This window comes from Phaseolus vulgaris, chromosome 1, assembly GCF_000499845.2.
Source record: "Phaseolus vulgaris cultivar G19833 chromosome 1, P. vulgaris v2.0, whole genome shotgun sequence".
Lineage (NCBI taxonomy): Eukaryota > Viridiplantae > Streptophyta > Magnoliopsida > Fabales > Fabaceae > Phaseolus > Phaseolus vulgaris.
Window position 1 is genome coordinate 7,207,044 of NC_023759.2, and position 27,773 is coordinate 7,234,816.

Here is a 27,773-nt window from a genome sequence, read left to right on the forward strand (position 1 = left end):
ATTCTTAAAATTTAAAGCTAAGTCATTCCAAGCAAACTCTTGGAAACAAATTAATATACCAAGACTTCAAGACAAATTTACACTTGATACTTTGAGAGACAATTATAAATTGAATAAAACTCAAGACAGACAACTTAAAAGCGAAACCTATGTTATTGAAACATATGTGGACTACGTTGGTGAAAAAAAACTCAAGACTTGTGAAACGCATTCCTTAGTGCCATGCACACAAAGCTCCAATATTTTCCACAGCTAGATAATATTAATGCATTAGTTGATTATTGCCGACATAGATGTGTAAAGTCTTCCGTATACAAGTTTTCTCAACAAAGTAAAACAAACAAGGAACCATTACAAAATTTACAATGTATTCTTTGTTCAACATTATGCCACATAGTTGCAACAATTCTTGTTACAAAAAGAAGATACAAGAATTCTCTTGTCGTATCTATTACGAAAACGTAAGTGCATATACAATCGCAGCTAGCCTCTAGTAGCCATAGGGACACCTATACAAGGCCAGCAGCAATTTTAGTAGGCAGTTTTAGCAATTTTTGAATATTGGATCACGGACCAATATTCAAAAACGATCTCCCGTTTTCAGAGTGATCACGGACCTCAAAGGTCATGCCTGGCCACACCTGCTCAAGCAAGCAATTCCTTCTTCTAGATAATTTTCCCTGTTAATCCAAAACTCTGGTGCATCCTGATATTAAAATATGCCAACAATCATCACATCTGCATGGACACATAAGCCTGTGATTTGAGATAAACCAAAAAATTAACAGCTAACTCAAACCTTCATTATTCCTGCTAGTACAGCGCCGCCAAGGTACACCATGTGCTTCCTGCGTGGTGGATCCTCTATTCTTAGTCGTAATTTCTGATCACCATCACAACATAAAAGATGAGAATACGGGAACAATAAGTCGGCCAAATTCGTGACTATAACCTTTCACACATCACATACTGTTATCTTTCTTTTTTAAAGCATCCTGTATTTCCTTAACTTACATGGTTGCATGTTACAGCCACTTTTGGAGGAAGTACCGAAAAGGGAAGTGATAGATCCATAAACCTAGGGACTACACAAAAGCTTCAGATTTAATTCTTTTTAATTTTCTAGTGACATAACATTGGGTTTGGGAGGAGGACGTCTTGCTACAATCAAGATCCAAAATCATGAGCTGGGAATCTCACAATTTAAGGCTGGTACATAATATTGGGGCCACAAAGATTTAATTAACAAGAGCACAGCAACCTTTTCCTTCCATTCAGATCAATATCTTCCGAATTTATTCAATAAACAAACAAACAACAAAATAATTCTCTCTTGAGGTATTGATAAGTAAGCACTTGCAGAACACACCCTCAAAAGTTAGCTATTAAGGGGAGAACCAAACATTTAAATCTTCCATTGACCATCCCATGCTACTCAATGAGGGCCTTGAGGACCCCATAATACTATATAGCTCATCCCAATAATTAACTCTATTGGCTAACAAAAATTATTGATTGTTTCTAAATTAACAAGCAACGACAAGGAAGCTTAAATTATAATAATGTGTCTTCAATAATACACATGCTACATTGGATACACATGCAGAAGCAAAGGAAAAGAAGATGCCTAAGCTTACCTTCAATCCATCTCTGTTACCCTTCAGGACAACATCAAGATAACGATCAAGTATTTCCTTTTCCAATCTGAAAATGGGATGGAGGAAGAATATAGATTTACCAACTTTAACTTCGAAACACAATATAAAGAAAGGGATGATGGAACTGGGATCAGATTAGACTAGAAACACTAACCAAAGAAACAAGAATGTATTTATTGGTATTAAAGAAATCCTCAAACGGATGTCATGAAGTGGAGATCAAAGCATTGGGAAAAAATAGCACTTTGGGAAATTTTGACAAACCCAAAGAAAATAATATTGTTGACTGCAACTTAAATATAAGACTAATGAGTTTATTGAAAGGTACAAAACGAGGTTAGTTGTCAAGGGATACACTCAAGCTTATGGTGTAGACTACCACAAGACTTTTGCACTAGTTGTTAAAATGAATACTCTAAGGATTCTTATCCTTAGTTATCCCCTTCAATTGGAAACTTCTACAATTTGATGTTAAAAATCTCTTTCTTCATGGAGACTAAGAAGAACAAATCTACATGAATATACATGGGTTTGAAGGAGACAAAAAAAATAAGGTGTGCAGAATGCGAAAGGCTCTATACAGACTAAAACAACCCCCTGGAGCTTGGTTTGAAATATTCACAAAAGCTATGAAGGGATTTGGCCACAAACAAAGTCAAGGAGATCACACTTTGTTAACTAAAGAGGGGCAACAGTCCTTCCAGTTTACATTGATGATATTATAGTAATTAAGAATGATGAAAAAGAGAAGGAAGAAGTGAAACAAAGATTATTCCAAGAATTTGAACTAAAAGAGTTTGGAAGATTGAAGTAGTCAACTCTAACAAAGGAATTTTCATACCTTGGTAAAATATAACTAATTTGCTGGCGGAAACTAGAAAAATTGGGTGCAGACTAGTATCAACTCCAATGAAACCTAATCATAAGTTATGTAAGGCTGAAGAGAAACCAGCAGTAGACAAAAAGATGTATCAAAAACTGGTTGAAAATTAATATATATGGCTCATGCTACCAAACATTGCCTCATTTAGTGAGTGTCATAAGCCAATTTGTTCATAAACCAAAGGAATCTCATATTCAAGCTGCTTATAAAATTCTACATTACTTGAAGGGCGGCCCTGGAAAGGAAATATTGTTCAAAAGAAATTGAAAGCTGACTCGTGAAACCTACTGGTGCAGATTATGCAGATTTTCTTGTTGATAGAATATCAACAATTGCGCATTGTACTTTCCTAGGTGGAAACTTAGTGACAAGGAGAAGCAAAAAGCAGAATGTGGTTGCATTGGCTGAATCAAAATTCAAGTCCATTACACACAGGCTATGTGAGTTATTATGGTTAAAAATTATCTTAGATTACTTGAAGATTAATTGGAAGGGACCCATGAAGCTCTACTGTGATAATAAGTCAGCCATAGACATTGCACATAATCCCATTCAGTATGACAAGACAAAACATATTGAAATAGACAGACACTTCAATAAGGAAAAATTAGAAGGTCTGCTAACAAATACTTCAAGAGGTGGCTAATATGCTAACAAAAAGGACTCAGTACCAAATACTTCAATAATCTCATAACCAAGCTGGGAATGGAGGATGTTTATTCCTTAGCATGAGAGCGGGTGTAATTATTGCACATTTACTGTACAATAAATATAAATTGATAGAACAATAAAGGGTAAAGTACAACAAGTACTGACATTTTGTTTTTAGTACGTTAAGCAGAAAAAAAAAACAATCTTAATACAAAAACTTTAATTTCGTTAAATTTTTTTTAACTCTGCTAATGGTTGAGATAATTAAGAACATGGGGACTTTAAAAATTGTCACATATGTTAATAAAGGGAAAATTAACGTTAATATGCAATTCAAAAAATTAAAAAAAAAATAACAAAATTAAAGTTCTTGTTGTAAGACTATTATTATTTTTATTGTACTAAAAACGACATATGTCAATACTTATTATACTAAATTGGCTATTTATCCAATACTAAATATAGATTTGTTTGTAAAAAATTCCTAACATTAAGGGATTCAGATTATGAGTTAATTTGGTAAATTTGCTCCTGAATTAGTCTTTCCTTCTGGAGATCTATTTCTTTTATTAGGATTTTGTTTTTCCTTTAAATACCCATGTATTGTTTCTTTTTGAGATCAAGAAAAGTAGTTCCATAATTATTGCTTACTGCCTACACAATTTTTCACATTAACATGAGAAGGAATCTGCTTTTATTAGTTCTTAAAAGATCAATATAGAATTCTAGAAGCTACTTTCAGCCAAAGAAAAATGCACTAGGAGGCACTTTAAATATTCTAAAAAATGGACAAAAGGGATTCACAAATATGTATCCACACACAGATATGATGCACTAGGAGGCACTTTAAACATTCAGAAAAATGGACAAAAGGCATTCACAAATATGTATCCACACAGATATGATATTACCTGTCTCTTACATTACATCTGATTATCACTACCATGGATCTAGCAGAAAAACATACTTAAGGGTTGAGATTAGTGTCGAGTAATACATGTGTGGACATATATTACATAATACTTAAACTCTTTAAGTTTTAGAAAGAAAAGCTTTGGTTTTTAACTCAGATGTAACACACAGTGTAGTTAAAAGTTAAAAGGGTATGCATACAGCAAGAGTGCAGACTGTTGCACCTGCCCAAACAGCTAAAGGAGATACTGATCCATTACAAGACACCTAATAATATAAAATGCAAATACTTATTTAAAGTAATAATAATAATAATATTAACTAAAAAATTCAACATACAAGAGACAATTAGAACCAAGGTAAAGAAGAAATGACAAATTACCGGCTTGGTAATCCAGGATACATGGTGCTCCCTCCACTTAAAACTATGTGTTGATATAGCTGCAAGACAAAACTTTACAGCATAAATAAATTGCATGACATTTTCAAAATAGAATATCAGAGACAGGACTGCTGTGAATAAATTATGGAAAGTGTGCAAGACCCGCTAGGGCTGCAGTGGTTCTATTCATAAATGTAATTTCTTCACTTAAAGGAATATTTTAATGATAATTATTTGGACTGGTGGCCAATAACGATGCAATTTAGTCATTACCCATGACTCAATACAAATATGATCAAGTAGATAGAGATCTGATGTCAAATAAAAATATTAATACAAAGATTGAGGACTTACTCAGTTGAAAAGGCAGAAAGGTGTAATGGTGAAGCCAGAGAGAGAAAAAAAAAATTTCAACAAAATAATAGCCCCACCCCAACTAAAATTGAGTCATACTTTGGACCTCGTCTTTTATACAGTGCAAGGGTACAGTGAATTTCATTCCAGCCAAAGAGTTTCTTAGCCATATGAGCTCACAAGTGACTAAAGTCATTGCCTTGTATTCTACTTATCCACTTGAACTTGCCACAACATTTGATTTCTTACTTTTTCACATTGAATTACCTCCCATAAGAATATAGTACCTTGTATTCTACTTGGTGACTCTACTCAATAAGCCCAACAATTTGAGTATTTCCCTTATTTTCATAGATAAGGCCTTTATTAGAAGCATTCATAGTATACTTTAAGATCCATACAGCTACATCCCAACGGTCTTGACGAAGGAAGTTTAGAAATTGACTTACTATGCTCAGGCAATATCAGGATGAGTTTGGGAAAGGTAATTTAGCATACCAACTAATAGTTTGTATCTCTAAGTCAAAATATGGTTCTCCTTGGACAAGTAAAGAATGGTCAATGTTATTTCGTATTATTCCAAATTGTTGGATGATAGATCGAAAACATCCAAACCATGCATGGGTGATTGCTTGAGGCCATACAAGAACCTACAAAACAAATCCAGAAACAAGCACCATTGACCTCAAAGGCGATGGTTGGGCCATGTGGCAACTCCATTGGCAATGTGACTACCGACTTTGCGATGGTTTGCATGGGGTTCACCTTTTTGACCCACCACTAACCTCAAAGGCAGCAGTGGTGGACAATGGCAGTGGCAATTGTTTACATGGCAGCGGAGAGTTCCCAAGACTGGGAGCACTTATACCAACTCTAACTATGTAAGGAAAAAAATATTTATTTTATTGATAACAATTACATCAATAACATTCTCATCACCTCTATTTCTAACAATCAAACTCTCTAAAATAAGAAAATAAAAATATGATGAAATGAATATGAAAATTGTAGAGATTTTTTCTACCGATCAATATGAAGATACTGAGGATATTTTTATTCTAATAATTCGCTATTTTACAACAGTAGATATCAAAAGGAGTATCTTACCATCATCCGATTGTCAATATCCATTTCCTGAATGCAGCGAAAAACCATGTCAGCCATTCCATCACCTTCTACGTCTATAAGTTCCTGTTCAATGAGGAAAAGGCAAAGCAATCATAAGCCAGAAAATTACATGCTATGTAATTCACCTAAAATTACAAAGATAGTGAAAATACTTTAGTTATGCTCTTAAAGAACAATTGCCATAATGATTCTCATAGGATTTACACATTGAAAATACATCATTTAAACAGCCAAAAAAGTAAATATGTACATATCTTTAACAATAGAAAACATAAATAAAATGGACACCAAATACCTACCGGAGTGAAAAGAGCCTCAGGAGCTTGGAACCTTTCGGTGCCTACTTTAATGACCCTTCCATCCGGAAGCTGAATCAGAAAGGATAAATCAGCAAGCAGGGAAAAAGGGGAGGATTGTTGTGAGATTGATATTGACTTGATATGATGTGATGTACTACAATGCGTGAAGTAATAGTAAAACCCAGAGCATGAAACCTTGAGTATACTGATTATGTAGATAAAAATCAAGAGATTAACCAACTCTAAGAGATAATGAGGATATATGGAAGCTAATCCTAAAAATAATATTATGACATACCATCAAAATAATATTAGATATTTCTTATCTTCTCACAATAATAATGACAATTACCTTATGCACACATGAAATTTGGAAGAGAGGGGAGGCGATTTTTTAATCTTCCCTGATTTAGCTCAAATTAGAAAGCAAGGAGAAATGAGGTTGTTCACAACTTTGTTTACTATGCTGAATGAATTGCTCTAGGAATTGATTTCACCTCCCATCCCCTTCACTGATGCTCATAGGATAAAAAAAAACGGATTAACAATACATTACTCACATTTTCCCTCATCTACACTTTTCTTGGACCAAAACAAACAACAGAACTCTCCCCTTCCACCCTTTAAACCAAATGCACTACATGGACAACAACAATGACTAATAATAATAATAATAAATAGTACAAAGTACTTGCATGCATTCAGGAAGAAAAAGAAGGAATGTAATTACCAAAAGTTTTGAAAGGCATAAGAATTGAGATTCATTGAAGAACAGATTGAATTATCAACAACACATGACTCTTGTCCCTCTATCTTTAGGAAAAGCATTTTTTAACCAGAATTTTATACTAAATCTAGAATTATTTACACAAAACTAGTCATAAAAAGATTTCAACAAATGCAGGAGGATATCAACTTACAGTATAATTTTTAACAAGGATGGTGGTCTCAAGCCCCAACTGGTATTCCCTCTTGTAGTTGTAACTGGGGGAAAAAGATGTACCTAGTCAACAAAGATTACAGGGCACATGAAATCAAAGTGTGGCTTGAGATTTGTGGCCAACCTTGTATAGCATAGCTTCTCTTTGATTTCCCTAACAGTCTCAAAATCAGCAGTCCTATTTAATGCATACCTGAGGACAAAAAATTGTGTTCCAATAAGAATTTAAGCATACGTAAGACATTACAACTAAAATGAAAGGAGTTAGTCCCTACCCCCTCCTTGAAAGCAAATCAACAAGATAGGAGGTTATATGTCGACCAGCAACATTCATTCGTTTAGTTAGATGAGGGAAAGAATAGCCATCAACAACAGGAACCTGGACGATAACTTTCATGATTAACAGTTTTGGAATGTATATAAATAATAATAATAATAATAATTTAGTATTACATTAATGGCAAAATATTGAACATGTTAGCCACCTTTTGCACTCTTAAACCATGGGTCATACAACATAACACTTGTGTACATGATTGGTGATCATAGTGTTTCACTCATATATTACGATTCATAATCATTCAGAAAATGGAAATAGACAAGACTCAAGAGGAGTCCCAATTCTCAATAAAAAAAATAAACAATGAATCACAAGTCATGACATTTTACCTATTTAGTCTTGTTTCAAGAAAATTCCAAAGGCAGAGAAGAGATTTTTCTTGAAGATATGAAATAATTTCTCTACATCAATCTTAAATTAATTCCAAACTGCAAAACCATTAAGGATGTTTTGAGACATGATACATTGTTACTTGCATAGATCATTGGCTGACACACATACAACAGGATCAAAGCCAACGACTTTGTGAGTTGTGATTCTAGCTCTCCTTTCTCGGTTGTAGGACCTTTACATAATAAGATCCTCAATATTTAGCCTTGTTTAAACAGCCAATACAATGCGGGGAATCCATTCAAGTGTACATACACTGATAGCTGCTAAACCCATGTATATGAAAGAAAAAGGAAACATGATGGGTCCATACTGGAGGAAGTTAGGTTAATATCAACAATGAAGGCACGGAGGAATTGTAATGAATGAAATAGTGAAGAATGCTTCTAGTGCAGATAAAAGGGTTCCAAAGTAAAAGGGCATGTGACAAATGATAAATGAAGGATGTGTTAGACCTCCCATTAAAGGAGAATATGTGAGGCAAGATAAACGAAATACGACTCTATCACAGTAGAGAGGAACAAACAGATTAGGAATTTCAGACAGAGAAAGTTAATTGTGATTTGACAAAGTGGAGGGAGATAGGGCAGGGTTTTTCGATTTTTGAATACTCTTGTAGAGGTCATAGCTCTTTTTTTTCCTCTGAAGATCAAGATCATCTTGTTCATGTTGTCCATTGGACGGGGAGTTGTATCTCAATAAAATTTCTTCCATTTCCTTGCAATCTGATCGAGTTCTATCAGCATGATTATGAGGTCAAAGAGGGAAATGGAAAAAGGCTTACACTAATGAGCATCAGGGGATAGGGATAAAGAAAATTTGGAGAGATTTCTGGTAGCCTGAGGCTTGGACTAAGACTGTGACTATACTTATTTTAGGGGTTCCTTAGCACTTACTTTATATTACAATTTCTATACAATGGGAGCCTCTTGGAAGATTGGAATCCATTGTCTGATAAATTAAGTTACTGTTTCTTCAGTTATCATCTAATAGAAAATGACTATTAATCTAGCAATTGAATTAAAATCACACAACAAACTTTAGAAAAATAAACTACAAGCATGCAACAAAATAGTTGGGTTTTTTATCTGAAATGTGTAATTTACTATAAGTTGATAGGGTACATAAAAGTATTAGTTAACTAAAATGTTACGGCAATGTTACAAATGGTATAAGCTTTAAATGAGTGGTGGATTTCAAGAAATGAGGTTACACAAAAAGTCATCAATTGGTGTAATACTGATTAGAATTTAGAGTTTTTCAACAAATTCATTGTAATGACAATATTCATATATTTAGGATTCAAATCAACCAACGCTAGTGTAAATGCCCATTCTGTTTTAACACTATTTAAAAATTATTTTAAGGACAAGCTCACAAATCCACCATGGAATTTAAAGCTTTCATCCAATGAGTAATATTTATAAAAGTACATTATATGTTAGCAATTCAATCCAAAAATATGAACAAAGCTAAACAAACTAATGATCATGTTCATGCACTGAATTGAAAGTAGCCAAATATGATATTCACATAAATGCAACAGTGGAACTCATTCAAAAGTTAGAATCCAATAAGCTTATTCAGCACCTTTGCAAAATATATTGTCAAAGCAACACAGCATTTCTTATCAATATTTGGTTACTTGTTAAGAATAACATATAATATTCTTTAGAGAGAGATATGACATTGTCACAGTTGATTTAGTTACTGTACCCAATTCAATCTAAGATATGTTATAACAATCAACAAAGAAACAAGCTTGTAAGGTTTGGCATCCTAAGATTTATATTAAACTGACATTATGTAAATATTGACATTATGTTGCATAATCAGGAGAATTATGCTGTAATTAAGTGCAGATTCCATTTATATTTATTAGGAGAGATTTGTTAGTGATTTGATTTTATTTGATTTGTACAGCTTTAAACAACCATTATAATTGTCTTTTATTACCTATTATTTCCTTCCTTAAGTAGATTGTAAAACAGTCTATAAATAGAGACTGTAATCACATTTGTAAGACACATCAGAAATACATTCCTTCTATTTCTTTCTATTCCTTTCAACTTGGTATCAGAGCTCCTGATCTGGGAGACTCTGTTTCTACAATTTTTTGGCAGCCTTCGTTGCTGCAAATACTTTTCTAGGCAGCCTTTATTGCTGCAAATACTACCGCTGCCGACCTCCGCTGCCGACCTCTGTAGCCGACCTCTACCTCCGCTGCCGACCTCCGACGCCGACCGACGTAGCCGACCGCCGCTGCCGACCGACGTAGCCGACCGCCGCTGCCGACTGACGTTGACAGACGTGCCGACCGACGTAACCGATGTGCCGACCTCCGACGCCGACCTCCGACGCCGACCTCCGCCGTTGACCGCTGCTGCTGAAATTTATTTTTTTTCCAGCATTTTTTTTCAAACAAAAATCACCTCCAGTTTTGTCGTATTTCGGTCAACTCTTACCAATGGCAACTAACAACACAACCTCTCTTAGCTCCAATGATTTGCCGATGTTGCAAAGCAGTTATCGTCTCGATGGAAACAACTACCTGCAATGGGCCCAGTTGGTTCGTGCTACTCTCAAAGGAAGGAAGAAATTGAGTCACCTAGAAGGGAACCCTCCAGCCAAAACTGATTCGAAATATGAAGACTGGGACGATGAAGACTCTCTTATCATGACCTGGTTATGGAATTCTATGACGCCAGAGATTAGCCGAAATTGTATGTTCTTCTCCACTGCTAAGGAGATTTGGGAAAACCTTTGTCAAACATACTCCATGAAAAAAGATACTGCAGCATGGTACGAGATAGAAAACAAGATCTTTCATACCAGCCAAGGGAGCCTTTCAGTAACAAACTACTATGGTATGTTGAATGGTTTATGGATCGAATTAGATCAATATCAAAATTTGAAGATGAAGTGCACAAATGACTGTATTGCACTATCACAATTTCTTGAAAGGGTACACATATTTAAATTTCTTTCTGGATTAAACCCTGAATTTGATCCAATTAGGATTCAGATTTTGGGAAAGGAAAATTTCCCTTCTCTCTCAGAGGTTTTTCACATTGTACGAGGGGAAGAAACTCGGAGGTTAGTAATGTTGGATGGGGGCAACTCCGTTGATAGTTCAGCTCTAAGTACTAACAACTCTGGTGATAGTTCAGCTATGGCGACTGGCAAGGGACCTATAAAAGGTTCATTTCCTTCATTTGGAAAGCCTCCCACAAAGGCTAATCGTGAAGATCGTTGGTGCAGTTATTGTAAAAAGACAGGTCATACTAAGGAAAGATGCTTCAAACTTCATGGAAAGGAGAAGGTCTTGGAACGTATTGGAGGATTCAAAGGTACCATACAAAGGCATGCTAATCAAGCATCATCTGACTCTGAAAGTACGACCTTACCTTTCCCTCAAATAGCAGAGGAGGTCCCCTCACTCAGCAAAGAAGAGTTGGAACGTTTACGAGCTCTCATGAACTCTCTTAGTAAGACTAGCTCTTGTTCTTTAACCATGAGTGGTAAGAGTTCTAGTTTCTTATCCTTTAATGCTTCTGGTACTGAGAATATCTGGATTATAGACTCTGGTACTACTGATCATATGACACCTCATTCCTCTTATTTTTCATCCTACAATGTCTTGTCTTATAACCAACATATTACTGTAGCTAATGGTTCCAATACCCCCATTACTGGTCGTGGTAATATCCACCTTCAACCTTCCTTCCCTTTAAAAAATGTGCTTCATGTTCCCAACCTATCTAATAACCTCTTGTCAATTCATAAGATTACCCAAGATTTAAATTGTGCAGTGACATTTTTTCCTTCCCATTGTGTTTTTCAGGATCTTGCCACGGGGAAGACAATTGGACTTGCTAAAGAGCAGGGCGGGTTATATTACTTACAACAGGAAGAAACTAAAAAATGTGCTAAACTACAGGCACACACTTCTAGTCTTCAGCAAGGCACTGAATCTTGGTCATCTTCTCAAATATGGCTTCAACACAGACGTCTTGGACATCCTCCTTTTAGTACCCTAAAATCCTTATTTCCTGTTTTATTTACAAAATTATCGGTTGAGTATTTTCATTGTGATGTTTGTCAGTTTGCTAAACACCATAGAACAACTTTTCCTTCGAATAATAATAGAAATTCAAAACCTTTTGATCTTATTCATTCTGATGTATGGAGACCTTCATCTATTCCTAATATCTCGGGTGCAAAATGGTTTGTTTCATTTATTGATGATTGTACTCGCGTTACCTGGATATTCCTTATGAAAGATAAGTCTGAAGTTTTTCACTTGTTTGTAAATTTTTACAAAATGGTTCAAACACAATTTGAAAGTCCAATTAAGAGATTACGTTCTGATAATGGACGAGAATATGTCAACCAGAACCTTTCAAAGTTTCTTCAGGAAAATGGAGTTGTTCATGAATTAACCTGTGTGGACACTCCTCAACAAAATGGGGTTGCTGAAAGAAAAAATCGTCATCTCCTTGAGGTAACTAGAGCTTTACTTTTCCAAATGTCTGTTCCAAAATCTTACTGGGGGGAAGCCGTCCTGACTGCCACTTATTTAATTAATAGATTACCTTCTCGGGTTCTAGAGGGTGTTACTCCTATTCAACTTATGACCATATTCTATCCTTTTATTCCCATGTTAACTAGTCTTCAGAGTCGTGTCTTTGGTTGTCCAGCTTTTGTACATGTTCATAGCCCGTATCGAGGTAAGTTAGATCCTCGTGCCATCAAATGTGTCTTCATTGGTTATGCCCCCAACAAAAAGGGGTACAAATGTTATCATCCTCAAAGTCGTAAAGTTTATATTTCCAAAGATGTCAGCTTCCATGAAACAGAGTCTTTCTTTCCTAGTTCTCAGCTTCAGGGGGAGAGTATTCAAGAAGCTGAGGACCTTGAGTTGCCACCTTTTCCTTTGTTGCAGAATTCCGTTCTTAAGGAGAATGACAAAGACCCTATGCCAACATCATTACCAGAGAAGAATAATGAGGACAGATACTTTGGGAAACAATACCAACGAAGGCAACAAGAACCCGTCCTGATCGAACAGCAACTTCAATTGTCCGAACCGGAGGTAAGAACCCATACCTATGAGACCCTTGAGGACACTTTAAATAAAACTAACCTAGATGATTTACCTATTGCCTTGAGAAAAGAAAAAAGATCTTGTGCCAAATATCCTATATCTCAATTTGTGTCTACAGAAAAACTTTCTATGCAGCACCAGAGTTTTCTTTCAGCTATTGATTCTATTAGAATCCCTACATCAGTACAAGAAGTCTTAGAGGATGAGAACTGGGTTCGAGCCATGAATGAAGAAATGAAGGCATTAGAAAAGAATGAGACTTGGGAGATTGTAGAGAGACCAAAGGATAAGAAGGCAGTGGGTTGTCGGTGGATATACACAGTGAAGTATCAGTCTAATGGCACGTTGGATCGATATAAAGCAAGGTTAGTTGCAAAAGGGTACACTCAAACCTATGGGATCGATTATGAGGAAACTTTTGCTCCAGTAGCAAAAATGAATACAGTCAGAATTATTCTCTCCTTGGCAGCGCACTTTGATTGGGAGATGCATCAGTTTGATGTTAAGAATGCCTTCTTGCATGGATGCTTGGAGGAAGAAGTATACATGGAGATTCCACCGGGTTATGGTAATGTTAATGAAGAAAATAAGGTGTGCAGACTTAAGAAGGCCTTGTATGGTCTTAAACAATCACCTCGTGCTTGGTTTGGAAGGTTTACTCAAGCTATGGTATCTTTGGGGTACCGACAAAGCCAAGGTGACCATACTCTGTTTATAAAACATTCTCAGAATGGTAAACTCACTCTACTTTTGGTCTATGTAGATGATATGATTATTACAGGTGATGATGAGATTGAAAAACAAAATTTGAAGGAGAGACTAGCTGCTCAATTTGAGATGAAGGATCTTGGGAAGCTGAAGTACTTTCTTGGGATAGAAGTTGCTTACTCAAGACAGGGCATCTTTATTTCTCAAAGAAAATACATCCTTGATCTTCTCAAAGAGACTGGTAAGTTGGGTTGTAAGCCCACTGGAGTGCCAATAGAGCAAAATCATAGGATTGGGAATGATGAGGAAAACCCAAAAGTGGAGAAGACACAATATCAAAGACTTGTGGGGAAACTCATTTATCTATCACACACTAGGCCAGACATAGCCTATGCAGTTAGTGTGGTTAGCCAATTTATGCATGATCCAAGGGAAAGACACTCACAGGCAGTAGATAGAATTCTTCAGTACTTAAAAGCCTCCCCAGGAAAAGGATTGTTATTCAAAAAAGGGGAAAACTTATCCATGAAAGTATATACTGATGCTGACTATGCAGGATCGATTGTTGATAGGAGATCCACCACAGGCTACTGCATGTTCTTGGGTGGAAATCTGGTGACATGGAGGAGCAAGAAGCAAAATGTAGTTGCAAGATCAAGTGCAGAGGCAGAATTTAGAGCCATGGCTCAAGGGGTGTGTGAACTATTATGGGTGAAGATCATACTTGATGACCTTAAAATAAAATATGAAGCTCCTATGGGCTTGGCGTGTGATAATAAGTCTGCTATCAGTATTGCACACAATCCGGTTCAACATGATCGAACAAAGCATGTAGAGATAGACCGACACTTTATTAAGGAGAAGTTGGATGATGGTCTTATAGCCACGGAGTACATCCCGTCAAGACTACAATTGGCAGATATGTTTACTAAAGGACTTCCCACAAAACAATTCGAAGATCTTACTTGCAAGTTGGGAATGATAGATATACATTCACCAACTTGAGGGGGAGTGTTGCATAATCAGGAGAATTATGCTGTAATTAAGTGCAGATTCCATTTATATTTATTAGGAGAGATTTGTTAGTGATTTGATTTTATTTGATTTGTACAGCTTTAAACAACCATTATAATTGTCTTTTATTACCTATTATTTCCTTCCTTAAGTAGATTGTAAAACAGTCTATAAATAGAGACTGTAATCACATTTGTAAGACACATCAGAAATACATTCCTTCTATTTCTTTCTATTCCTTTCAACTCTTATCAATATTTGGTTACTTGTTAAGAATAACATATAATATTCTTTAGAGAGAGATATGACATTGTCACAGTTGATTTAGTTACTGTACCCAATTCAATCTAAGATATGTTATAACAATCAACAAAGAAACAAGCTTGTAAGGTTTGGCATCCTAAGATTTATATTAAACTGACATTATGTAAATATTGACTGTAGCAAAGGCACTGTACAAAGAAATAAAAAAATGATATCAAAAAAAGGGAACAAAAGCCATTGTCATTATAGTGGTCAGCATAACAACTAAGTGGCGTAGAAGCTAATTAATTACCACATGGGTGACACCATCACCGGAGTCAATAACTAATCCAGTCAACAAACCTGAGACAAGTAAATAAATGTTAAAGTGCAAGCTGAAAGAGGGCACAAAGTGAGCATATATTGGAGAAGGATGAGCAAGTTTTCCAGAGAACACATATTGATGGAAAAAAACTCCCTATTTCAGAAAGAAGTTCTTACAAGTTATGATATGTAATTTCACTAAATATGGTGTGTAATTAGAACAGAGTATAAAACTACAGTTTATAAATAATTAAATGTTATAAAGATAGTCGGAGTTTATAAAACTACATTTTTCAAAAATGTGTAATAAGACTCATGGGAGTAAACTGCGATTAGGCTGAGATAATAGAAAAACAAAACATCAACCTTCACTCATCTCTATAAGCACCTTGAGCATATAATGTCAGAACAGCTTGAATTTGGATAAACAATCCTGCAAAATTGTACTTCTCAAACATCATCTCAACCTGCCAGACCAAATAGCATAAAACAACAATATTATAATTAAGAGTTTAATTTTCATTCTCTGCTAATATAAAGATTTTACATTGTCAACTGATTAGAAATTAAATTAAATATGATTTGTAAACCAAGTGTTATAAAACCCAAACAATATTACTACATACAGTAATTTATGATTGGATAAGCATACAAAAAAACTTTTCCCTTATAAAATTCAATAATTAAATATAAGATATACTAGCTCTTTTGGGTTTTTTTTTTTTCAAAGGAAGGCAACGAAATCAGTAAGCAAACCATTTTTTCCCGATTCTTGGAAGGATTAAGAGGCGGATCGGTGAGTAGAATCTTGCAGTCTGGAGGATTAATCTGTCAAAAATGAACCGATTTACCAACAGACGGAGCAACAATAGTTGAAAGAAAATTCAGAAACAAGCCCCAAGAGAGTCACCTTCAATTCATTGTAAAATGCATGATCCCATACATGACACATATCATCCCAATTTTGCACTATCCCGTTGTTCACAGGATAAGATACATCAAGCTGATGTCGCAAATCTGCACAGCTTTCGCCAACAACAATATCCTAAACACAACACAAACAACCAATCTAATTTCCTAAGATCATCACAATCATAGAAATCATCATCATCGTTATAAATAATAATAATAATAAAGATGATGATGATTACGATAATACCTTGCAACAACAATATCCACAACAACGAAAACCTCTTATAATAAGGTTTAACACTGAGATATTGAGTTTGGATTACCTTAAGCTCTTGTTCGGTAAGTGATTCTTCGTAACGGAGCATTGGCCTTCCCACTACACAAGGAAAGACCGATGTGGGGAAATTCTCCCCAGAAAATCCACACTTCACATACTGCATTCACATATAAAAAGAACAAGAGTAATTTCAGAAATATAACACCATTCAGATCGTGGGAGTGTAAATGTTGCACTAATTCGGCGTATTTTTCAAGATCCGTTCCAATGCAAAGGTGCGAGAGAGAAGAGATATACTCCGGTTCCATTGTCGCAAACAACAACGTTTCGGCTGTCCATGGCGCCTTGGTGGAACTGCTGCAGTGCCTTTTGCTTGTTTTCTAACAGTCACTGCGTTGCTTCTGACTTTGACTACTGGCGTGAAAATGCAGCAAGGAGTGAGTGGGGTCTACACCGTGGTGGATCGGTGATAAGTTAAACGACTCCATTGCTCTGTAGTTTTATTTTTTTTAATCAAACTAGTTTGATAAGTGAGGGAACAGAAAAAAAATAATTAAATAAACATGAAAATATAAAATAATTAATTAGATTAACATATTAATAATATAATAATAAAAATATTTAAAAAATATAAAAATAAAAACTTTATAAATTTAAAACTTTAATATTTAATAATCGGAGGTTGTTCGCACCTATCTTGAAGAAGCATGGGTTCTGTATATTTGAAAAAAAAAATTACTTTTATGTGAGTTGCATTCTTATTTTTTATAAATTTTAATCAATTAAAATTTGTGTACATTTTTACTAGTGAAAAACGAATTATTTAACATTATCGTTCAAACATAAAAAAATTGTCATTAAAAAAGTTTTTAATAATAAATTAAATTTCAATATTGAAAATGATAAAAAGCATTTGAAAAATAATTTAAAATATATTAAAACCATAATAAAATCTAAAAATATATGAGTTTGTCTTGAAAAAAAAATATAATTTATTAATTTATACATTTTAACTATTTGCATTAAATTATACATTCCAAAACAGAAATTTTGAAAAACAAAACCCAAAAATATATTCTGGAGATTTTATAAATTCAAATATATTCTGGAAATTCAAATTTAGAAACGTTTTATGGAAAAGGGTGAATTTTTTTCAAAGTGTAAGTTCAAATTTTATAGGTGCAGAAAGTAACTTCCTGAAATGTATTTCACTAGGCAAAGCATTACCTGACTACATGTAACTAAGTACAAATTAGGCACATTCTCCCTGCACCCAACACATTCTAACTGGCACTCAATCACTTAATAGTAAAATATGAATATATCCTTAATGAAATTCTGAAAACTATAATTGTGATATGCACCCAATCACCTGCACCAACCTTATTTTTCTGTTCTTCCATTCCATTGTGCCTGCCGCAGCCACCGTAAGCCACTGTGTTATGCAGCCACCGTGAGCGACGTTCTTCTCCATTCTTCTGCACCCACTGTGACCTCCATTATCGCAGGCAGAGCACCAGATTCGAAGGTACGTCATGCTTCCGGATATTTTTATCCGTAAGTTTGTTTTGACTTACGGATATTTTTATCCAGAACATAATTGGATCTGGATATTTTTATCCGTAGGCACAACTGTGGCTGACTTCTGGATATTTTTATCCGTAGGCACAACTGTGGCTTCTGGATATTTTTATCCGTAAGCAACGATAAGTTCCGGATATTTTTATCCGTAAGCAACGTGCAGTTCCGGATATTTTTATCCGTAAATGAAGAAGACAAGGGCATTTTAGAATTTTTAAAAGTGTGTCGGGTGCCAGTCACAATTGATCGGGTGCAGGAAGCAATTGCCTACAAATTACTCCACATTGCAAAGAAAGGCTTTTGGTTTCTGCACCCCCAATTTTCTATCTGTACCCTCAATTGTTTATCTATACCCCCAATTTTCTATCTGCACCCCCAATTTTCTATCTGCATCCCCAATTTTCTTTCTGCACCCAAAATTTCTATTGCACCCCCATAAGTTACAAAGTACCTATTTTGCTCCTTAAAGTTTTATTGGAAGAAAAGAATTCAGGAAAGGGGTGGTAGTGTTTTGAAGTTGATTAGGTCGAGGTAGGTGGAGAAGTTGTGAGAGGGTATTTTTGTTTTGCTGGTTGTAATGGTGAAGATTCGTTTATCAGAATTTATAATTCAGTGATAAACTTCTCGAATACAAAATCCATAGAATGTTTCTTCCATTTTGGTATTTGGAAAGGTGTGGATGTACATTCCAAAAAACACATTTCAAAATGGTGTGGTAGATGAAAATTGTATTTCATATTATGTTTCCGAAAGTATATTTTGTAGATTTCGGGTGCATCCAAAAGCATTGCATAAGAGTTATAGAATGCAAAATCTACAATATTTTTGTGCCCTCGTTGATCCCTTATCAATTAGATATTAAAATATATTTTGTTTTTGAATAATGATCTAGAAGATGATGTCTAAACATAGCAACTTCCTGCGTTTGTTGATTAGGAGGAGTCTAGTTTGGTTTGTAAGTTGTGTTGCTCGTTTATGGTTTCAAGCAATCTTTTCAAGCTTTGTTTGAAAATTTCTTTCTCTAAGATGAAACCTAATGAGCATACCACTTTGTTTTCTATTATGACATCTCCCATGAAAAATTGTGCGGAATTAATAGTATATGTTCCTGATATAGTAATTACTAGGAATGATGTTTCTAAAATCTCTCACTTAAAGAAACACTTATGCAGTTATTTTTAAACTAATGACTTTGAAAATCTAAATATTTTTTGGCATTGAAATAGTTCAATCAAAAGAAGGAGTTATAGTTTCTCAAAGAAAATATGTTATTATTATCCTAAAAGAGACGAAGCATAATTGATTGTAAACCACTGATGGATTCAAATAAAAATTAATAGTATATGAAAAAGAAGTTTTTTATGATCTAAAAAGAATATAGAAAAATAGTTTAAAAACTTATTTATCTCGTTATTACTATATCATATTTGTCTTTTAGGACCTGTTTGTTTTTAGGCGAAAATTGACAAAAAAAAGTTAAAGTGCAAAGAAAGTTAGAAAAACAAAAAAATAAAATAATAAAAACATAAAAACAAGGTAATTTTTTGTTTTAAAACTTTCTCTTCCTCAGAGATTTGCAGGGAAAAATAAATTTATATTGTTTTTGTTTTAAACAATTAATAAATTACATACATATATAAATTATATTTTAATATATATATATATATATATATTACATTTATAATTTCTTTATTAATTATTAATATTAATTTGTATATTATAATAAAATAAACAATAAATAAAAGATTAATTTTAATTATTAATACGTATTTTTATTAAATTTAATAATATTTTTATTTTAATTTATTTTAATTCTAATATATATTTCTAAGTTCTTTTATATTAAATTATTTTTTAATTTTTTAAAAATTTATTATTTATCAAATTTATAAACTTGTATTTTATACATTTTAAAAAAATTTAAAAATCTTCCACAATATCATATCAATTACAAACTTCAATAAACTTTTCTTACAAATCTACTATAACATACCGTCAATCTAAATAATCTCAATTTCCTCTCAATCATTTCAAATTCATTCTCTAAAATTCTCTCACAAATTCTCTCCCCAATCTAAAACTACCCTTACGAACGGTATTATGAGTCAATTATACAAAAATTTTATATTGATTACTCAAATGTTGTCACTGCTATCTTAAGATATCTTAACAAAATTATACGATAATAACTATTTTATAAAAATAAAAAAAAAATATTCAATTTTTTTTAATAATGTGAGAACTAGTTTTTTTATGAATAAACTTACTATCACTTATTATTATTTATTTTACCTATTATTATTTGTTTTACTTTAAAGAAATATTATTTTTGAGAAAAAGTAAGAAACAAAATGTTTTTATCCTTCCTCTCCCACACACTTTTTCCTAAACCGAAATCCAAAAAAAAAAATTCCCTTCCACGATCTGAAATGAGTTTTGTTCTCTCTCCAAAACCCTTTTACTTTTCATGATTGAAGTCCAACTATAATAATACTCTTTGCCACAATGTTAAAATTTTGCCACATCACTATTATAACCTTGGGTGTAAAACTTGCAACCGGGAATTTATTTTGGATAATCTTATAATTTGTTCTTGAATAACATAATATTAAAGATATAATAAAAGTTTTCAGAGTTAATAATAATTTATTTTAAAATATTCTAATATACTTATATTATTAAAACCAGCACAAACATAGCCCCAAAATGTTTAAATTTCCATCATATTATCCTTTTTTTTGTTAAAAATTTAATCCTTAATTGATTTTAGTTTTATATTATCAATAGGTATGTTAAGGTGAATAATTTTTTTTGGTGGCAATTAAAATGAATTGGCATAAGTATGTGATGAGTGATTTATTTGTGAGTAACAGTTTAATATTATATTTTTTTTCTAAATTAACGTTTAACTGAGACATTTTTTTGTTACAAAATGTTAGTAAATTGGAACCAAGAAACAATATATCTAAAACGTATTTTGAAAAATAATTATGAACATGAAATAAGATAATCTCTTTTTTTAATTGTTATAGATCAGATATATACTTGTATTAAATATTTGAAAAACAAATACAAATATAATAGTTCTGTTCATTCTACAGATATATATCAAAAAATAAAATAAAACTGGAAGTGAAGTTCAATATTATTATAATTATGCAACAAAGATTTTGCTCATAACAAAAATTATGCAACAAAATATTTATCTCTACGCGTGTAACCACTTTCCAAATTTTTATGTGCACATGCTTCACGTTCAAAGATGAGCTATATCTAACTATTTTTCTAATATTTATGTGGACATGATTCACGTTCAAAGAAGAGCATCAATTTAATATTTTAAAGAAATGAGAAAGACATAACATGTAATATTAATAAGACATCTTAATCTTTTCTTGAGAATTTTGATGATTTTTTGAGATTATAGACTGATGATTAGAAAATTATATGTAGAATTTATGTTTTAATATTTTGATAATAGAAAAAATTAAGTAAATGGTTTACTTATATTGAGTGTTCGTATAAGTACAATTTTCAGTAGACCCTCTAAATATTTATAACATTCTAGACAAATGATTTTATAAGAATAGTTATAGCATTAAAAAAATTAAAAATTTAGATTAATACATTATTTTTTATCAGAACGATATGTTTGCGATTTAAATGAATAAAATATGCTGGAACATGTGTAAGAGGTTTGTTATTGTTAGAAACTTTTAATTTTAAATACATATTGTTAAAAACTTTTAATTTTAAATGCATATGTGTGTGAGAGACATTATATTTTAATTAAAAAAAATTATCTGCAAACTTTGTGGAACAAAAGATATTAACAACGAGATAGAAAATAAATATGTCATGATTAGGATTATCTTTTTAGTATTACTTGTAGAAATACAGGCACGATTATCCATATTTTTTTGGTTTTACTTCACTTTCATGATGATAGAAATTTAATATATATACAAAAATAATTTTGTATGAGTCGAAATTGAAAAACAAAAAATAACATGTAAAAGAAAAAATAAATGATGAATTGATTAAACAATCTTTTTTTATTCTTCTCAGGTTTGAATCTCTCTCTTTTTTTTCAAGTTTTTTCTCTTTTTCCATTGATAGTTTTGGGATCGAAAAGTGTGATGATGTTCACATTAAGATCATGTGAGAGTATGCTCTCTCTTCCTAGTGTTGCCTTAAAATAAGAAAAGAATGGGGAGTCAGCATATAAAAATTGTATATTAATATTAATTTAAAAATTAAAAAATAATTTTATCTTTTAAGTAATTTATATGAAATGACAAAATACTCCATTATACTAATAAAATGAGATATATTAAATAAGGATAAAATTGGAAAAAAAATTGTGTACACAAAAAACGGTTATAATGGAAAATTTCTTTTATATATAAGTATAGATTCATACTTAAATCTATTTTGAATAACTATAAATTATTTTTGAATAATTGAAAATCTCAACTACTAGGTGTTATTTAAGTGAAACGATTTTCTGATTATAAAAAAATTATATAATGTTTAACGCATTAAACTTCATCCATAATTTATGTTTATATCATAATTTTGTTTATTTATAAATATATAGGTATAAGCTGAAATTAGATATAGGATTGTTTCACACAACATAACATGTTTAGATAGATATATTGATAAAACTATTTCAACACATATTTGGTGTAAAATTTAGTAACACAATGTACATTAAAAGAACCCTTAGCTTTTTCAAAAACCATAGGTTATAAATTGAGATCATTGAGTTTCATTATTCTGCACAAATATTCACAATGAAATTACCTTAGTGTTTTCTTTTTGGTCTTTTTATTCTTCCATGGTTATGCTAACACTTTTGACTATTGGATGATTTCACAATTTTCGCCAAGAGGCCTTTGTCATGGTAATGGTTTATGTGTGAGAACAAAACCAAAACCAAAACCAGAGTTCACTATACATAGTTTATGGCCATCTAACTACTCATCATCCTCGCCACAACCATGCACAAATGAACATTTCAATAAAAATTAAATAAAAGGGATTGAAGATGAAGAACTAAAGAAAGACAAGCCAATCAATCTAAATTGTTCAAATGATATTGCTAAAATTACAAAAATCACATTAAATACCTAATCAAGTTATTAAAACTTATAATCTTTTAATTGAGTTATAAACTATTATAATTATTCACAGTGATTTTATAAATATGTTAGACAATCTACTATACATTTATTTTTATCCTCTGCTGTCAATCATTCAACCCTAGAGTTGGAGCCAACTATTCCAACATCTTTTATTAAATAAGATAAATTGCAAATGTGAAAGTTATCATAACAACTCATATAATTTTAATACAAAAAAAACATTTAATATTGAAAACTAATAAACATTTATTTAACTGTGACACGTGAATATTTTTTATGGACAAATAAGTAATAAAAAAATTAAACTGAAATAGTTATTTATTAAATATAATTTGAAGAAAATAGTTATTGATTGACTATAAATATTTTATATTTTGCGAAACATATAAAAAATTAAAAAATTCTTTAATATCAAACTTCTCTCACAAGGAATTGCATGTGGTAGAGTTAGTAGAGAATGGTGACCCTATCTCATGTTTTCACATGGTTATTAAAAAATCCCAAATATCTCCATAATTGACCTTTTCATAGATTTCAACATTAAAAAACTACTATTTTCAGATTCATGTGACCAAATCAATCAGTTTTAATTAAAAAATGAACAATTTGGCAACAGTTATTATTATTTTTATTATCAACCATTTTCTTAAGAAACAAGAAATCTGCATATTTAAATATTAACATTTGTGTGCTCATTTTAATCATATTTATGTTAAGGGTTTGTACACTTTTTGGCTTTATAACATTAAAATAAATATAATTATTTGTAATATATAAATATCAATTCTAAAATATAGAGATAAACTACTTTAAAAAAATCGACTGTATTCAATCACAAACCATAGTTAATATAGTTTTTAAAGTAATTATTAAAATACAAACTTATCATATATATATATATATATATATATGATTATAAAATATAAATTATTTAATGTCTTTTAGTCTAACTATAACTTTTAAAGAATAACTGCTAGATGAAAATTTTTGTTCACCTAAATATTGCATACAAAACTTTATATTAACCTTAAAATTGTTTAATATTTTATTATATAAATTAAAATTAATGTAATAATATTTTAAAAAATACTTTAAAATATAAAATATTTAATCACTTTATTATTATTTAATAGTATCACTATAAGAAATTCATTAAATAGTAGTTAAATTTAGAGAGAAAAACAATTAGTCAATATATTAACTAAATTAAATATTATTTTAGATAAAAAAAAATTATTATCTAAAGTGATTTTTATTATTAATAAAAATTTATAAAATGATTTTTAAATTGATATCTAAATTAGCATACTAATATTTTCTATTCTAAATTGGTCTCAATTAGTCTTTTAGAGAATAATTTAGAATTTAAAATATTAATAAATAAAACCTTGGTAGTTAATGATTAGATTTAAATTAAAAAATACTTTATAAATTTTGATTAGTAATAGAAACTACTTTAGATACCAATAATTATTTTAGTCTCTAAAATTGTCTCTAAAATTAATTGTAATTTAATAATTTTTTGTAGTGTATAAAATTATAATTTAATAATTGATAAAAAAAATCAGTTTAAATATAATTATTTAAACAATAAATTTAAAATAAAATATTTATTCTCTTTCATATAGTGTTTGTACTTTTATATATATATATATATATATTACAATCATACTATATTATCACACAAATAACATATATAAGGGGTAAGTTATTAAAATAAAATTTCAATATGAAATAATGCATATAAAAGGAAACATTTTAATTAGCAATCCATAAAAATATCAATTTTTTAAAAAAATAAACATATAAAAACCATATAAAACCACATATGGATCTATACATAAAAGGATATTCAATAATGAAATATCAACTAATGTCTTCCATAAGACTCTTATTAAGTATGTCGCACTAGAAACTAATATATGATCCAATTCCAGACTTAAATTAATAAGCGAACCCAAATGATAAGTTCATTACAACTCAAGACGCACATTTCCACATGTCATAATGTGCAAGAACTTCTTTCTTTAATTACTCACCACTTGATATCTTAATCTATGTGACTTAGGCAATGAGAATCTCTATTATAACATGTATTTACTTAATACGTAAATCAAACAATATTTTTAAGGATAGATTGAAAATGATGAAGATACTTTTAATAATTTTTTTAACCTATCAAACACCAACAAATACTAGCAAGCTAAAAGAAAGAATCTTGAAAAACCAAAATGTCACTCTCCCTATGTGTACTCTAGACTTGTTTACTGGAGATAGTATGCCCTCTTTTCACTTAATCTTTTAAAAGAAAGAGTTAAATTTTCAATATATAATCTAGTTCTTGATTCTAAGCATCAAATGAAAGAATAACAACTCACTAAAACAAATAATACAAATTTATCAAGGAAGAAACATAAATATTTTTAAAAGACAATCTACAAAGAAAAAAAAGTATTTAAATCAAAAGTGTTGATTATGAGAAAAAACAAAGGCTATAACAAAAAGACAAAAAAAAACTTAAAAAAAACAATAGTAATTTAACAATGTTTTATAATTATTAATAAAAGGTATTAAAACAAGCTAATTAATACCTAAATTTAATATCACTCAAAGTAAGAAAATGAGGAAAACACAGTTTTAGAAATAAGTTGCCAAATCTATATGAGTCAGCCAATAATATTGTACCTAAGTTCATAACAAATTGGATAAACACTTAAATTTTTTTCAATTCAATTTTTTTTGGCCTTGTTTTGTCTTGAATTGCTTGACTTAGGCCTTTCAAGTTCTTTTTTATTTGCTTGTTGTGTGATTTTAAGGTTTCAAATGTACACACAATATTACTATATGATTCAAGTAAAAAATAACACTATTATACTTATGTTTGAAGTCTTCTAATCAATTCACACTAAAAGTAACATCAAACTTACACATTAATTAGAAATTTGTTATAGAAATTATGTTTTACTAAAAAAAAATGTTTAAGTAACTAGATTAGAAACAAAGAAAACTTTAAAAGAACAATTATGTGCATATGACTGAAATAAACAAAGGTAAACTATATTATAGGTCATTGTAATTAATGAATAATATAATTAGACAAAACAACATGCTTAAAAAAACAACATTCATTGATCAAAATAAGTCAAAAATTTATGAGCAAATAACCAAACCGAATAACAGCAAAACTAAAAATGGAAATAACAATTGCAAACATGATTAGTTTGGAAAATTCAAATCATACAAGGAACAAGCTAGCATTCCATGTCAACTCATCTTCATACAATTGTGGTTTATAACCTTACTCGGATGACCAAATGATGATTTACTAACTATGATTTTGCTTGCTTATTGAAACTTTAATTAGATTTATCTTTTTGGAATTTCATATAAAACAACATGAATCTTAAAGATGTTCACCATTAAGAGTGAAACTTTGCTTCTAAGAGTGGAACGAAAAAAAATCAATAACATAAGAACAATATAGAAAATAAATTTTTAGAAGCTTGCCATGAACACAAGTTTAATCCAAAGGATTATACAAGTGTGAAAACTTGCTTCTAAGAAGTGAAAATGAACATACAAATAAAACTAAACATAAAGTGAATCACTATAAGGAAACAATAAGAACAATTCAAAAATTAGAAAGAAAAGGAATAGAAAGTGGAAGAGAGAAATTAATGGATCGATGAAGAAGACCATGCCACTTGAAGTTGCTTCAAGATAAGTGCTGAGATAAATTCTCACTTGATCCAATAAATCAAGATCCAATCATAAGAGAATTTTCTCTCTTTCAAGATACTCTAGAAAATGCTCTAAAAATTAAAATATTTAATACTCGAATTACGACCATTGTAACTAAAGTACAATAATTCACAATGTAATATAGTAATGGTGATTACAAATATCGTGCTATAACGTATAAAGTAACGTTTTACTTCTTGATACATAAATAATCGTCACTTCAGATAAGATATTATATATTTACTTCTTGATTTTTGACCCAATTTTTTATGGTAACTTGTTTTCGTGTATATTTCATAGTATAGTCCTTACATTTTCTAGAATAACCATAAATTTAAATTTGAAAGTTTTTGGTAAAAAAGGTTCAAACATTTATGACTTTTGTTATAGAGCTTAAAATAAGGTGCATGATGTATGAAAATTGAACAGAAAGTGATAAGGAATACAATGACCAATACCGAAAGGGAATTGGGGACCAAAAAGTGCCATAATAATCCATTTACTAAGTTTTCTATATTTTAGGCATTTAGTTTACATACTTATACTTGTCACAAAATTCATACTTATACTTGTCACAAAATTCTGAAAACGCGTGTGTTGTTTTCTTTTATTGAAAAGAGATTTATCAAAGCCTTACATCATCCATATCTTGATATTTAGTCTCCTTTCGTTTCGATTTTTTTTTTCATTTCTACACCATATTACTTAAATTATGTTCATATGTTCTTATGATCTTGCTATGCATCCACCTCCCTCATCCATCCACCATCCAAGCTTGC

The 27,773-nt window shown here is 31.2% G+C and overlaps 1 protein-coding gene across 2 annotated transcripts; it reads right to left on the reverse strand.

Annotated features, from left to right (window-relative positions):
* Nucleotides 1–242: 242 nt before the first annotated feature.
* LOC137813421 (actin-related protein 2) lies at nucleotides 243–17,008 on the reverse strand. Of its 2 annotated transcripts, XR_011081425.1 has the most exons (16): nucleotides 16,820–16,980; nucleotides 16,569–16,679; nucleotides 16,244–16,378; nucleotides 16,090–16,161; nucleotides 15,722–15,800; nucleotides 15,323–15,372; nucleotides 7,483–7,586; nucleotides 7,332–7,400; nucleotides 7,188–7,251; nucleotides 6,268–6,336; nucleotides 5,948–6,031; nucleotides 4,487–4,545; nucleotides 4,306–4,371; nucleotides 1,638–1,704; nucleotides 800–883; nucleotides 243–706 (listed from the first exon to the last, which is right to left on the reverse strand). XR_011081425.1 is itself a non-coding variant. In XM_068615665.1 (15 exons), the coding sequence occupies exons 1-15, from the start codon at nucleotides 16,859–16,861 to the stop codon at nucleotides 626–628; spliced, it is 1,170 nt and encodes a 389-aa protein (XP_068471766.1). In that variant the 5' UTR covers nucleotides 16,862–17,008; the 3' UTR covers nucleotides 243–625. The 2 variants fall into 2 exon arrangements, 1 of the variants encoding a protein (XP_068471766.1); XM_068615665.1 differs by lacking the exon at nucleotides 4,306–4,371 and having other exon boundaries at nucleotides 16,820–17,008.
* Nucleotides 17,009–27,773: the final 10,765 nt, after the last annotated feature.

Coding starts and splice junctions, on each gene's coding strand:
- LOC137813421 (XM_068615665.1), bottom strand. CDS start 16,861: ATGGACAGCCGAAACGTTGTTGTTTGCGACAATGGAACCGGA. Junction 15,373..15,721: donor TCTGACATTATATGCTCAAG/GTGCTTATAGAG, acceptor TACTTGTCTCAG/GTTTGTTGACTGGATTAGTT. Junction 4,546..5,947: donor ATATTGACAATCGGATGATG/GTAAGATACTCC, acceptor TTTGTCTTGCAG/CTATATCAACACATAGTTTT.